Genomic DNA, 15,923 nt, shown 5'->3' on the forward strand with positions numbered 1-15,923 from the left:
TGTGCATGATGATGTGGGGGGGTTAAAGGGGGACTGCACATGATGATGTGGGGAGGGGAGTTAAAGGGGGACTGCACATGATTATGTGGGGGGTTAATGGGGGGCTGCACATGAAGTGGGGGGTTAAAAGGAACTGCAAAGGATGACATGGGGTAAAGGGGACTGTACATGATGAAGTTGGAGGAGGGGGAATGTACATGATGAAGTGGGGGAGGGGACGGGAGACTGCAAATGATGAATTGAGAGTGAGGGAAGAGGGACGGCAAATGAATTGAAGGTGGGTGGTGGGGAGAGCAAATGATGATCAGGAGAGCAAATAATGAATTTTGAGGGTGCGGGAGTAAATGATGTACTGAATGTGGGGGTAGAGCTGTTGATAATGAATAGAGGGTGGGAGAGAGAGGACATGACAATGAATTGGGGCGGAAGGGGCATGTAAATATAATGAGTCGGGGGGGAGGCACATAGTGGGGGGCATTGAGTATGCAGTGACTGGTAATTAGCTGGGGGAAAGAGTACAGGTGCTAATAAATTTATTAGGTGGGGAAAGTGGCTATGTATAGCTAGAAGGGGCTCAGTGGCGTATTATAATTTATATTTGGAATGGTGGGTTGCATAATAACCAATTATGTAATAATGGTGGGTGCACATCTCTATTCAGATGTGTAGTGTTGAAATAAGGGAAAAAGAGGGGAATGTGCTCTGGAAGTCATGCACTAGGTAACTTATTTTATGCAGAGATGAGTCCTGGCTGGAAGAAATTATGGCGGCCTATGATGCATGAAAAAGAAAAGCAAAGATGAAGGACTTCAGCTTGAGACATCACTGGTGAGTCAGTGTGTTACCTGTACACTGATACTATATACACAGGAGCTCTGTACAGAGTATAGTGTAATGTCACCAGTAATCACTATATGTTACTGGTAAACACTGTATAACCTGTACACTATATACAGAGGTCCTGTATATAATGTCACTGGTGTCACTGGTGATCACTGCATTACCTGTACACTGACACTATATAGAGCTCCTGTGTATAATGTCACCGGTAATCACTGTATTGCCTGTACACTGACACTATACACTATATACAGAGCTCCTGTGTATAATGTCACTGGTGATCACTGTATTACCTGTACACTATATACAGAGCTCCTATGTATAATGTCACTTAGTATTGTGTTTTTTTGTGTTTTTTATTTGTGATCAGTTTTGTAGTATTCAGTCACTATGTGGTGGTAATATGTGGTCTGGTCATGGTGTGGTGGTATTTGTTCCTTGTATGTGGTATTATTTGGTCTCTATGTGATGGTAATATCTGGTCTGGTCATGGTGTGACGGCATTTGTCCCTTGTATGTGGTATTATAGGTCACTATGTTGTGGTAATATGTGGTCTAGTCATGGTGTGACGATATTTGCCCCTTGCATTTTGTATTAATGGTAATTGAAAAAAAAAAAATCATGTGAGTCATTCCCTCACACCCACACCACTACAGATACAACCACAGGTACACAATGCTACAAACACACAACCAGAAAAACTACAGACTCAGATTTCACAAACTTTCAAAGGCGTGCACATACACAACTGCATAAACTACAGGCACAGGCACCTGAAACACCCACAGACCCTTCATCAGAGGTGTGAGATTTCCCTGATATGTTCACAGAATTACACACAGCACTACAAACAGTGGCACAACTTGAATCTCATGGACCCCAATGCAAATCTGCAACAAGGCCCCCAATTATGGAAAGTTCATAATAGTATTGTTTTTTTTATAGAGGACAAAGGGACCTTTTTGAGCCACTTAGGCACCTGGGATCGGGTGTGATTGCAACCCCTGCACTTATTGCAGTTACACCCCTGACTACAAAGGCAACCATAGATGTACACAGATACAGACACACAACCACACAAAGCTCCAGAGGCATGTGCACACACCCCTTCATACAAAACTCTAGACACAAACAACTACAGACACAAATAACTACAGACATACCTACAGATACATAGACATATGCACACAACTACAGACACACAACTGCAATTACTAACACACACACCACATTAGATACATAACTATGCACATTCCTTGGCATTTTGAGTGTTATTTCTGGAGCAATGTCACCATACAATGGAGCCTTTCTTCTACACTGACATCACTGACAGGAAGGAGCCGTCCCAAGTTCTCAATTCTCTCATCTGTTCTCATTGATTTACTGTGGATTAAAAATGATTAACTGGAAATTAAGAAACAGTCCCACAAGAAAAAGGACTCTGTATTCAAGGCTGACTGTTCGAAGCCACAAGCTTGTGCGGAAACTGCTGCCCTGGTTAGACCTCCTCCTCACTCCCCTCACCGGCTGTGGCAGACATCTTAATGCTGTCTACAAGTATTTTTTACCACCAACTGCCATATTTCAACCAGCTCTCACACCAGTCTCTGGAAGGTACATTCTTTGGTACCTAGCTAGAGATGAGGAGGAATGAGAGGTCTGTGTCACCATCAGTGACTCGCATGAACTCAGCAGGTTATAGGCAATGAGAGCCCTTTACCTAAATAACCTGGCTAAGACAGCAGCTTGCTGGCATCTCACTGGCATTGAGCACCTGGGGTAAATTACAAAGACTTCCCTGTCATACAGAATGGTTGAGAACCATCTGCTGTTGTCACATAGTGTATCTATAGACAGGAGCTCTCCAAGAAAACTGCATATGACTATGCAGAAAGATACAACATGGAAAGGAGGTGAGGTATAGCAACTCATGGAGAGGGCTCAAATCTACCATGAAGTCATATGAGCATTGTTTGGTTATCCATGGAGCTTTCCTCTTCAGCTGGTGCATCATAGGTCAAATCTTGGCAAACATGGTCAACTCATTTGTTAGATGGTTCTGCCACCATAATCCAATTGAAAATGCAAGAGTCTCTGCCAAGGAGACAAGTACTCCATGGAAATAACACATTGCATGGCATCCATCTCTTCCCTTCTCCTCATTATCCTATTTCTAACTTGAAGAAAATTCGCTGCAGCAGGTGCCTCTTCCCTCTGTCCTATCTACAGTAAAACCCAAGATTGCTAAGCCTCACTCCTTGGTTGTTAGGGTTGGGGTGTAGCCTACCATGAACTATAGATGGAACTGATAATCACGAGTTTTGTGCTCTGTAGAATTTCTACAAGACGATAATGGCTCTCACACAGACTTTTATTAACTGGTTCAGCCAATGATCTAATGTGTATGGGGGCATCAGACAATTGACTGTTGAGGGAGAGGTCGACTGGACATGTCCAATTTTGGATCGGTTTGTTCTCTCAAAGATAAGCCGCAGGCCAATGTGTCATCTGGCGGCTTTCTCACAGAGCGCACAACCGAACAAGAGCTCTTGCTTACGGCAGAGGCAGCCAAGATGATCGTTAGCTGAATGATCACCGAAGTGTCATTTGGCTAATAGTCATCTAATGTGTATGGCGCCTGTAGTCTACTGCATGTTTTGTAAGAACCAGAAAGTCAGTGAGGGATTTATGTCTTAATGTATATATTCAATTCTAGGTCTAGTGTTCGTTTAAAGCCGATGTCACAATTGCGAGTGCAAAGTGAGAAACTCGCATGAGCTACATAGAAATACATGCAACCGCACGCTCTGGTCCTGAGTGCCAGCGGCAGTGCCGGGTATTGATGTGAGTTCCTCGCATTGCACTCGCAAGTGTGACACTGGCCTAAAAAGGTCTCCCCCCAAAAGGGTTGTCCACTATGAGCAGTCCAAATGTAAGAAATGGGTCTCAAGATTAAATTTATCAGTAGTGGGGTGAGAAAGAAGAAAAGTAGTCATCCTCCATGGAAATGACACATTAATTGGTATCCATGACCCCTCTCCTACCAGATAGCTGACTGCAGCAGGAGCTTCTCCCCTGTAGAGCAAGACTGCCAAGCCCCACCCCTTGCAAAAAAAGGGCAGAGGATAAGCAGGCTAAAAGCTAAAGCCTGAATAGATCAGCAAGAGATTTACCCTTTGTTCTGAGCAGGATGGATTGCAAATTATACAGACAAATGCTGCAGTGATGGCGATTCGATTTCTGGTTTAAAGATTTGTTTCTATGTTCAGTTTTATTTTGAAAGGGCTTATCTTGTGTGGACAACACTTCTCTAATTTAGGATTAGTGGATTCAGGTGAAATCACAAGTGATCGCCAGAGAAAAGCTTCAGCTAACTGCACATTTTTCCTGCAGTGACCACTAGAGGAGAAATGTGGTATTACATCACCCATTCCGACTCGGCAACCACACAACAGCTCTCTGTTCCGATAGAATGTCCATACGCTCCATTATGCCTTTTATGTTTCACAACAAAAGCTATGGTATAGAAACTCATGTAAAAAGGAGACAATTGACAAAATATAAATTAAATTCCAGAGCGTTTTTTATTTTACTGGAACTTAAAAAAAAAAATAAAAAAAAAGTATCCCAACAATTCGGCAGCCTGTGCAAAATGGCAGACCACGATTGTACAATAAAAAAACAAAGAAACAAACAAAAAAAAAAATCAAAGATTATCTTCAGTCATTTCTTTCATAAGAAATATTCTCAAAGAAAATTTACACCAAGCTTTTTTACAAAGCATGTTATAAAAAAAAAGAAAACATTGTCCACATTCACGCCATTTACACACAGCCGGCATGCCGACCGCCGACTTGCTACGCGCACGTTGAGACCGTTAGTAACGGCATTTTCTTCTTCTTAAGACTTAAGTCTTTAAAAATATATAAAAATTTAAAAATAATTTAGGTTTTCAGTAAGACTTAAAAAAAAAAATGGCATCTTGTGCGGCGCAGCTCGTACCTCCCAACACGTTAGTGTAACAGTGTCCGCTGGTTGTAGGGGTGGGACCTGGCAGTGTTGGGGCCCCCTCTTCAGTCTTGACCACCACTATAAATCCTTCAGAGTATTTCCGTACTGGTTGTCGGCCAGTCCCAACTTCTGAAAGTCCACCAGTTTTTCCAGATGAGGCAATGACGTCATTCAGTCTGTGATGATGTCACAAGGGTTAAGTCCCTTATTTTTTGCTTCTTGATATATCCTTTGGAAATCCCTATATCGGGGCGCACATCCAAGTCGGGGCTCCCCAAAGTGCATGCGACCGGTAAAAAGGAAGTCCCCCGAACCGGCTTTCACGCCACATTCCAGTGGCGTCTTAATATGTCCTTCCCAGCCGTGACCTTCACTGCTAGGTTGAAATATCTTCGTTTTCTGTCTATAAAGTTTATCCACTGAAATATTGATGATGGATTCCTGTAGCTCGGCGTCGGTCGCAACCTCCGAGATGGAACCTTTGACCACTGAAAAGACAAAAATACACATTCATCGGAAAATTAGATACGAATTTTTAAGGAATACTTTCAGCTCTGTCCTCCTTACACTACAGCCCCGTTTGATCACATTGGTTACACTATTAAAGCGTAGAGGATGTCAAACGTTACAAAAATTCAAGTAAAAAAATCTTGAGATACTCACCAAAGTCACTAATGCACACAGCTAAAAGGACCTCTGTGTCGCTGCACGGCCGGCAGGGATCTGGAAAGAAAAATAAACAGGCGAGATGAGTGGATATGAAATAATAAGCTCTTTCATTATAGTTTGCCGCCGCAGCAAAATTCCTCCTTATTCCGCATTGTATTTCACAGCTCAGAAAGTGGAATTCTGGGATGGAGCCTCAAAACAATCACGAAATTTGGAGAGAAAAAAAAGGGACCAATTGATGCGAGTTATGTTTGCCCACACCGGGACGCTGCACAAGCTCCCCATTGTCCAATTACACAAACTTACAATACTGGGACAAAGCGACAATAATCGCAGTTTTACAAATCAGATAAAAAAAGTAATGTTCTTATATTAAAGGGAAACTGTCAGTAGAATCAACCCCCTAAGCCGTCTATATGAGCATGCAGGTCATAGGAAGGTGAGTAAAATGATACCTCCATATCTGCGATCTGATGTTTTATTCCAGATAAATCCACGTTTTTATCAAATATGTAAATGAGCTGTTAAGATCTATGGGCCGGACATGATCTTTAGAGGATTTATGTCCAGCCCACAGCTCATTTACATATTAAGAAAAACAGATTACTCTAGAACAAAACATTGGATCACAGATATCAAGGTATCATTTTAGTCAGCTTCCTATGACCTACATGATCATATAGATGGCTTAGGAGGGTTGATCCTACTGACGGATTCCCTTTAAAGAAAAATTAAAGTCAGTTAAAAATTTAGCTTTTTTTGTCATGTACTCGGCTAAAAACGTTTAAAGTGTGACAACTAGTTTCCTAGAGCCAGAAATGCTATTGGAGAAGTTGTCTCTTTTAATCCCACACTTTTCTTGTATGTGAAGTATAGTAGAGAAGAGATCCATCAAAGCACCTCAGCTCCCCGCCCGGTAGACTTTTCTGGTACTCCACTGGCTCCCTTTCTCACTCCGATTTCAGTCTTCTCTTCCCTCTTTCATCAACTTCGGCGCTCACAAGGCCTCTAGCGGGATGCTAAGGCAAGCGTCTTTGCACGTCATGGCCTAGCCAGCAGCTGACGTTCCAAAGGAACAGAAGACCGGAGTAAGAAGGCGGCCATGCGGGCGACAGGGTGGGGAGCGGTAGTGCCAAAATAGGAGGTCTATTTTTTTTTTTTTTTTTTTTTTTAAATCTCATGCCGGGCCTAAAAAGAAACATGCAAAGTGGCTCCATTTTTCTTTATTCGAGCTAAATATTAATTATGGGTTCTGGCTAGTGTTGAGCATTCCGATACCGCAAGTATCGGGTATCGGCCGATATTTGCTGTATCGGAATTCCGATACCCGATACTTTTGTGGTATCGGGTATCGGTATCGAAACAACATTAATGTAAAAATGTGTAAAAGAGAGAATTAAAATAAAAAATATTGCTATACTCACCTCTCCGGCGCAGCCTGCACCTTACCGAGGGAAGCGGCAGCGTTCTTTGTTTAAAATTCGCGCTTTTCTTTCCTTACGTGAAGTCCCGGCTTTGTGATTGGTTGCGTCGCAGTCACATGGGCGACGCAACCAATCACAGCAAGCCGTGACGTAATTTCAGGTCCTTAAGGATTTTAAAATTACGTCCCGGCTTTGTGATTGGTTGCGTCGCAGTCACATGGGCGACGCAACCAATCACAAGCCGTGACGTCACGGGAGGCTGGACACGCGCGCATTTTAAAATGCGCGCTTGTCCAGCCTCCCGTGACGTCCCGGCTTGTGATTGGTTGATCGCGACGCAACCAATCACAAGCCGGGAGGCTGGACACGCGCGCATTTTAAAATGCGCGCGTGTCCAGCCTCCCGGCTTGTGATTGGTTGCTTCGCGGTCAACCAATCACAAGCCGGGACGTCACGGGAGGTTGGACAAGCGCGCATTTTAAAATGCGCGCGTGTCCAGCCTCCCGGCTTGTGATTGGTTGACCGCGAAGCAACCAATCACAAGCCGGGACGTCACGGGAGGTTGGACAAGCGCGCATTTTAAAATGCGCGCGTGTCCAGCCTCCCGGCTTGTGATTGGTTGACCGCGACGCAACCAATCACAAAGCCGGGACGTAATTTTAAAATCCTGAAGGACCTGAAATTACGTCACGGCTTGCTGTGATTGGTTGCGTCGCCCATGTGACTGCGACGCAACCAATCACAACGCCGGAACGTAATTTTAAAATCCTGAAGGACCTGAAATTACGTCACGGCTTGCTGTGATTGGTTGCGTCCCGGCCACATGGGCGGCACGCGACCAATCACAAGCCGGGACTTCACGTAAAGGAAAGAAAAGCGCGAATTTTAAACAAAGAACGCTGCCGCTTCCCTCGGTAAGGTGCAGGCTGCGTCGGAGAGGTGAGTATAGCAATATTTTTTATTTTAATTCTTTATTTTACACATTAATATGGATCCCAGGGCCTGAAGGAGAGTTTCCTCTCCTTCAGACCCTGGGAACCATCAGGGATACCGTCCGATACAGGAGTCCCATTGACTTGTATTGGTATCGGGTATCGGTATCGGATTGGATCCGATACTTTGCCGGTATCGGCCGATACTTTCCGATACCGATACTTTCAAGTATCGGACGGTATCGCTCAACACTAGTTCTGGCAAATCTGAATTTAGTTGTGAAAAATTGATCCACAAACTGATTCTCTCATCTCTACAACAGAATATCGGAGAAAGCTCCTCTTATGCAATATCATGCAAACTGCATTAAAAAAAAGCATACGCTAAAAAAAGAAAAAAGTTAAAAAAAATAACATTTCTGCTAAAATTAAAAAATGTAGATAATTGAAAAAAAAGTTTTTGTCATGAAACACGAATGATCAATGGTGAATGCAGTTGCCCTTTAGGCCCATTGTTTACTCGGCGGTGTTATTCTCTCAGTTTCTTACATTCTCCTCTAGATTATCACCTTGGCCTCTAAAGTAAATTGCGGAGATTACGTTGTGAAATCATGCGAGCTATGTCAGTCACCTGACAATGGAAGCGCTTTATGGTACACAACCTGACCGGATTACACAGGATCCGGGCTGTGGGCAGGTACTTGCTGAGGGAACCATAAATACTTTCTGACACCTCTGCTGCCAGTGTTTGCATGTGGGTGACAGATTTTTGAAAAAAAAAACAAAAACATAAAAAAAATATATAAATGTATTTAATAACAGAGGGTGATAAGACAGTGTGGGAAAAATGTTATTCAATTATTCACGGATGATTAAGACCCAAGCAGGTTCCCCCAAAAAACTGCACGTCGTGACTCGCCCTCCTCAAGGTTGCTGCTCAATTAAAATCACAAGTGACTGAGCCCTGAGGACTTGAAGCTCAACTTGTTTCAAGTAATGCTCCAAAACCCATAGCTGTGTCAATAAAGGTCTGACTGATCGACCCTCGGGGGTGTTGTTATCCACTTGCTCTTCTTAACTGTAACTAGGCGTCAATTTAGGAGAAAAACACCTGTCGCGTGAGCATTGGAGGCCATTCTTTGTGTCAAGAGTCCACCTCGGAATAACATGCCTAAAGGCCAGTTTAGAAGCTCCTTCATAGCCCAAGTTCATAAAATACAAATAGTCAAAAACTAATACCCTTCTGCACTGGCTTCAAACCACCACTTCTAAGATTTGGCACCAGTCAACGATCCCCAAAAAATATAGTTTTATTAAACAAGGTGGCTCCATGCCTGTACCCAATGCTTGGGCAGATCTGAAGGTTCGCCTACTCAGTAGCCCAGCTGTATCGGTTGCCCACTTCCAGTTAGGAAGACATGGACAGTCTGAAGCAAAAAGATTTGTGTTGGAGTGGCATCATGCAAATTTCCACTGGAAGTGGCTAAATTCTCCACTTGGGGTTATCTTAACAAGCCTCTATTCATGACATTGAAAAGAGCAGAGCTTTATTGCGTCTCCCGAAAACTCATGGGACTGTAATTCAAAGATTGGCCCGATAATACCGCCATTGTGCAGGTCAGCTGCCAAAACCTACAGGGAAACTATTTAAAAAGATCCTGACTGTATCCTTAGGTAACCTGAAGCGGTCCCATCCGCAAAGCCCCGTGTAGACCTCTGTAATCGCTGCTCGGCCCAGGAGATGTAATTACAGCATTTTTTGCAAGTTCCAGCTGCTACAAGAAACTTGCCCTCTGATCTTTAGGTTGTCAAGAGGAGCACGGTAGTGCTGACAGTGGACCACACTTGTTGTAAAAAAAGACTCAATGACTGTCCTGTCTCATTTTACATTTAAGAAACAAAAAAGCTGAGTCATGGCATAAACACAATACTTCTCCAATGTCCTGTACTATACTCCAGAGCTGCACTCACTATTCTGCTGGTGCAGTCACTGTGTTCATACATTACATTACTTATCCTGTACTGATCCTGTGTTACATCCTGTATTATAATCCAGAGCTGCACTCACTATTCTACTGGTGTAGTCACTGTGTACATACATTACATTACTTATCCTGTACTGATCCTGAGTTACATCCTGTATTATACTCCAGAGCTGCACTCACTATTCTGCTGGTGGAGTCACTGTGTACATACATTACATTACTGATCCTGTGTTACATCCTGTATTATACCCCAGAGCTGCACTCAATATTCATGTGAAAGAGTCACCAAAAACACAGAGTTCAATGCTACCATAGGAAACATTCCTGTATTCTCTGCAGCGCTTCAATGTTGTAAAGAATAATCTAAATCAAAATACTACGAAATTTGTTTTTGTCCCAAATGTCTTCTACAGAGAAATTGCCGATATAGCATTCGGAGGCCAGAAAAGGGTCTACCGGCTCAGAAACCATTCGTCCACACTCTGCACTAATTTGCCTTGACATGACTAGAGAAGATGCATTCGGCTGAACCAACCTGAGGAGAAATCACGACCCCAGGACCAGACAAGTCCGATTACACAGTAGAAGAGGAGGATTAGAGGAATACAGAAAGCTGACAGATTCCTCTAACACCAAAGGGGTTTTGTGGCTTAACCCCAGCTGCCCCTATGAGCACCTGACAGATTATGGCCATTGAAATCTTAAAAGAGTGAAACCAATGAGGCCACAATTCATGAGCAGTCTACCAAGGGATGGGCCATTTTCTTACAAATTTGTGTGCACTGAAGCTAGTCAGACACAAAAAGATCATACACTTCGAAAAACATGGACATATGGATCATCCGAGCCTGTAGAATTGGGTCCATTCAAGAGCAAAGGTCAAAAGCTGATGGACTAGCAAAAGGTATTAAATTTCACCTTCAAAAAGAACCTGAAGACCTACCTCTTCCGACAAGCCTACAACCTGCAGTAACCACCGATCGACCAAACCGCTGAATGACCAGCTCTACCCTCGCCTACTGTATCCTCACCCATCCCTTGTAGATTGTGAGCCTTCGCAGGCAGGGTCCTCTCCTCCTGTACCAGTTATGACTTGTATTGTTTAAGATTATTGTACTTGTATACCCCTCCTTACATGTAAAGCGCCATGGTCCTGGATGACCTCTCTAGGTACACAACTACCAAGTGGGGGAGGGTGGAGGCCCTCTTGAATTTTTGTATTTGGTCTCATAGTAGTTAACATTACAATTGGAAGCAAATCCTCTTTCGGTCTAGACAATGCCTCAGAAGAAGCCACAAGAATGTACAATTGTATATTAATTACCTCTACATTCGTCACAAAAAAGGATTAGCAACTATTCACTAAAGACCCCCTATTCATGTGGGTAATCATAAACCTTGCTTACAATGTATATAAACCCCCTTTCCCCTAGTTGGGCATTACAAAGAAAATTTCTTCAATATTATCCCCTTATTAAAAAAATGGTCAAGGTCATTTTTTGGGCTTTCCATGGATTAAAGAGTTGAAGACCTGCCACAAGAAGGAAGGAAATTAAGATTATTATCAAGATGGTTGCTCCTTCCAGATAATATATTCACTGGCTGGAGGCCATGGGTCACCAGATTCAATCAAGATAAGATTAATTTAAGAAAAAAAGGGGGCACTCAAAAGTAGAAAAAAAACATTGTCTAATAAGCACACTGGCAACTGCTGCGGTGGGCCCTTAAGAGTCACCGGTTGGCATTGTGCAATTAAGTGTATGCTCAGATCCAAGTTCCAAGTTTTGGGCAGGGTTTTCCTTCCTAGCGTACCTTATTATTATGGATGTAGATAATTACTATTTTTTTTTTTTCATAAAGGGGTGAAGTACATCATCAAGGCCAGTAGGGATTGCTATTGCACTTTATTTTTTTAGATTTTTTTTAGTTTAGAATTTTCTTTTCTTTTTAACTTTCTTTAGTTTAGCTTTTCACAATACATCTGTCTTTCTTTCTCCAGGAAACTCAATAAAAAAAAACACTTTGTCACTTTTAAGACAGGAGGAGGAGGAGGTGGAGGTTGGGAGGGGGAGGGGAGAGATAGCACATTCCTATTGACTCTACCAGACCATAAAAAAAAATCCAAAGCAAACCCTAATTTGAACCATTTCCTCAGTTCAAAATAAGGAACTTAAGCAATTTTCCACCATCAGGTTAATAAGTTACTTAGTAATGCATTACTAATAAGTTTCCATGTAGAAATGCCTCAAGGCACAAGCATAGCCAGACTAGGACAACCGTCCTTCACTTCCAAAGGTCGCTTATTTTCCTTAGATTAATAATTTGTGACTTGTAGTGTTACTAAATAACATTTACCCCATATCTGAGATCATTGGATGCTACTTCAGTCCATAAAAAAACAAAAAATAAGCAATTCCACAACTGGCCATTAGGGGCGCTGCTGCTACAGCTAAAATCTAGTAGCAAGATCAGGTAGATATATGTATTGGAATTTTAAGGCACAACTAAAAAAAATGTAAATTATAAAATGTAAAAAAAAAAAAAAAAAAAGAGAATTGTATTTAGAATTTTTTGGCTAGAACACTCAAGTTACAAATCAGAAGCAACTACTCAACCGCCAACAACCAGGTTGTCATTCCTGCGCCCTTCACTAAAAATGTCACATCATGTTCTTAACCTAGGGCGTGTCGAGCAAGCTGGGGAGGCACACCCCATTTGTTTTGTTTAGATCCTGAAAATTACTACCAGACGCTCGGCAGGTTCTGCCACACACTCACCACGTAGAATAATCAACCTGCTGAGGACTGGGCTCACACTCCGCAAGCCTAAATTACTACTATTATGGTATTTGAGAACTGGGTGTAGGCCGTGTTGTAAACAGCATCACTGGCAATTAAATGGGGATAAGTGGCTAGTTAATGGAGCAAGTCATAAGTGTGGGCCAATCAGAGTCTAGCGTTTAAGACTCAACTGATGATGTCATCACCATTAGTAAGAGAGTCAATCAGGTGGTGGAACAATTGCACTGCTAGAGTATTGTTATAGGCTTAGTAAGCAAACTGCACAAAAAAACACCAATGAAACTGAAGGCATACAGCTATAAAATGGTCTATTTTCTCCCTATTGGGGAAATGTAGCAGTAAAGGATATGCTAGAATGTTGCCATATTCTAGAATAAACAGAATTGCTCAATAATTGGCTAGGTATATTTGAAAAATAAAAATCTGAAATTTCACCAAAAAGTTCTTGCAACAAAAACATTGATCTAGGCTTTCCAGCTTCCGATAGTGCCACCTAGCAGCAAGTAAGAGTATTACAACAAAGAGCAAAAAAATTTTTGGACGACAAAGGGCGAATTAAACTTTGTAGGTCGTTTGGTTTCTTTCAACTTTTATCCTTACCAGAAACGGCGTGCAAATCCGAGAGCGTCCTCTGGCTTATAAGTTCATATTGGAAGCCAGTGATTTTACGACTAATGTCCAACTGGGGCGTCGCTTCGATGAACAAGCCTCCTTGGTCCAAACTAAAGCAGTGGACCTTTGGGGGTTGACCGTCCCCATCCTTGACTAAAAGTTTGAGTTCTCCAGTTTTTTCCAAATAAATATTAGCTCCTTTGGAGCCTGTGAAAAGTTTGATGCAAACAGTGAAGTGCTGGGAGCTTGACGTGAAGGTGTTCGGTCGCAAGTTGACGATGAGCGCCCCCGTGGGGTAAAGCCATTCCACCGAACCTTCGGAGCATCGCAGGTAGACTTGTTCCACGTCCTTCTTGTGGCTTTCGTGGGTCAGTCCACTAGAGAGAGGAAAAAAAAAAGATAAAGATTATTACACATGTGGGGAAAAAATACGAAAAAAAACAATGTACAGATGGTGGAAAAAGGTTGAACTCGATGGACCTAGGTCTTTATTAAACCTATGTAACTATGTAACAAAAAACAATTAAAAAAAAAAAACATTATTAGAATTGGAATATGGTGGGTTAAGGTATTTGTTTTGCTGTCTTTTCATGATATTCCAATTTACCCAGAGGGAATCCTAAGAGACTGATGTTACCGGGCAGACGTTTCACTGGAGCGCAGACAGTTGTACCTCTGTAAAGTTTCAGGTGCAGATTAAACCAGATGTAATCAATATACAAAGTAAAACCTTGGCAAGCACAAGTGAGGTACACAGCACCTCATGCCTCAGCAACATTGGTGTAGGTTAAGGAAACGTAATATTAGTTTGAATTAATTTACATTTTTAGTGTGACTTAGTTTTTAATGATAATTTTAGAATGTATTATCATACCAGGGTTAAAAAAAGTTAATTTTAGAGCATACACTACCCCCACCCCCAAAAAAAACACATTTTGACTACAGAAACTTTGCACACAATCATGACTTGAAGACCTCCCCATCCCCCAGGCAATTCCATTATGTACACACACCAGTGCTTGGTGACCCGTGATAAGGGAATCTATTTTCGACCATAATTATGGGTTTGAGGAGTCAGTAAATCTAAAATTCACATTTAATTTCTAATTACAATTCTAAGATCTTTTTAAAAATGTCAAAGAAAATAGGAATTTAACTGCAACAAATTAAAAACTGAAACAAGAAAAAATACTGATGAAAGTGGCAGTGGAGGGAGGAAATAGTTATTTTTTTTATGTGTCACTTAATTTCTGTTACTAAGTTCTGACTAATTTCTCGGAAAATGCCACCCATAGCCTGATCTTAGAAATTAAAATTGACAGTTCGGAGGAAAAGAGAAAAAAAAATCTGCTTTCTTCTCCTTTATTAAGTGTGCACAATAAGATCCATTATATGAGCTGAACATCTGATAATCAGCTGTCTTTTACAATCCTCCAACCTTGAGCTGAAAATACCACACAGAACCTTTTGCCTCCAATGAGCTGGAGGTTATAAAACCACAAAAGAGACTTGGAGAAACTTCAGTCTTTTATGGACTGGTTAGTCCGGTACTGACTTGTTACTTCTCTGAACTTGTGTCTATAGGTTCCACCATTGTAGCAATGGAATAGTTACATAATATCACACCCTATTGAGGGAGACTACTAGCCCCGGGGGCGGAGTAGTCTCCAAGTAACTATTTGAAAAGTTAACTATAAACGTGTAAATTTTCAAGAAATCTAAAAAGTTTTCTTCTACGCAAACTCTTCTTTCTCAAGAAGTTTGCATTTGCTTCCAATTTTTGATGCAGGGGATAAAAGGAAAAAAAAAAGTGTCACCTCCCACTACTCAATCTAAGGGTCAGTCTACAGCTGAGACCCCTCAGCAGGAGGGAGTGGAAGTGTTGAATGGAGAAGAAGTTAATAAATTGGAGTTGGCAAATTATTTTCTTGTCTTATTTTTTTGGTCTGAGAATAACATTATCGTCAAACACAAACATACAATGTACTGAGATGCAACTCAGGCTGGAGATTTCTTACCTTCCTTTCCAATTACACATGTCACTGGAATATTGCAATGAAGACCCTCTGCCCGTGACAATCACCATAAAGACGCTGAGGAAGACACTCCTTAGCATGATGGCAAGTCACAGCAAAGTAAGAGTAAAAATAAATCCAAGAAACTGCACTAGGAGGCAATAATCCAGGAAGAAAGGACAAGGGCAGGAGCAGAATGTGCAGACATTGCCCAGTGTAGAAGAGTAGACTTTACCCAGGAGCTCCCAAACTTCCTCTCCCCATCACTTAGGATCAACAGATCTCAATCCCCAGACACAACTGCACAGCCTTCTCCACAGCCAGCTCACTGTACACTGAGCACCTCCAGCCTGAGATCTCTGCACTGAGCACACAGGCCATGCCCATCAGAGGCGTGGTAAGGAGAGGGGTGTTTCAAAAAAAGTTGTGGTCACAGCCACCACCTCCTCCTGAACTCCTTGAACACTAGAAACCCTCTCTTCTACAACGCACCCCTAGAAGAAACTGAACACCACAGTGCTGTCTTACAGACTTCAGTCTGTTCAGGAATGCACTTAATGTGTTAGGCGGGGAAGATCCTCGAAGAACAGAAAAATGATCGATTGATATATTTATTAAACTTCCTTCACATAT

General features: G+C 42.0%; 1 protein-coding gene across 1 annotated transcript; it reads right to left on the bottom strand.

Annotated features, from left to right (window-relative positions):
• Nucleotides 1-4,406: 4,406 nt before the first annotated feature.
• Nucleotides 4,407-15,634, bottom strand: METRNL (meteorin like, glial cell differentiation regulator). Its single transcript, XM_077253597.1, has 4 exons — nt 15,294-15,634; nt 13,264-13,652; nt 5,516-5,575; nt 4,407-5,340 (listed from the first exon to the last, which is right to left on the bottom strand). Exons 1-4 carry the CDS (start codon nt 15,389-15,391, stop codon nt 5,024-5,026), a joined length of 864 nt encoding a protein of 287 aa, XP_077109712.1. The 5' UTR covers nt 15,392-15,634; the 3' UTR covers nt 4,407-5,023.
• Between the last annotated feature and the right edge of the window lie 289 nt (nt 15,635-15,923).

The sequence above is a fragment of the Ranitomeya variabilis genome, chromosome 4, assembly GCF_051348905.1.
Source record: "Ranitomeya variabilis isolate aRanVar5 chromosome 4, aRanVar5.hap1, whole genome shotgun sequence".
Classification (NCBI taxonomy): Eukaryota; Metazoa; Chordata; class Amphibia; order Anura; family Dendrobatidae; genus Ranitomeya; species Ranitomeya variabilis.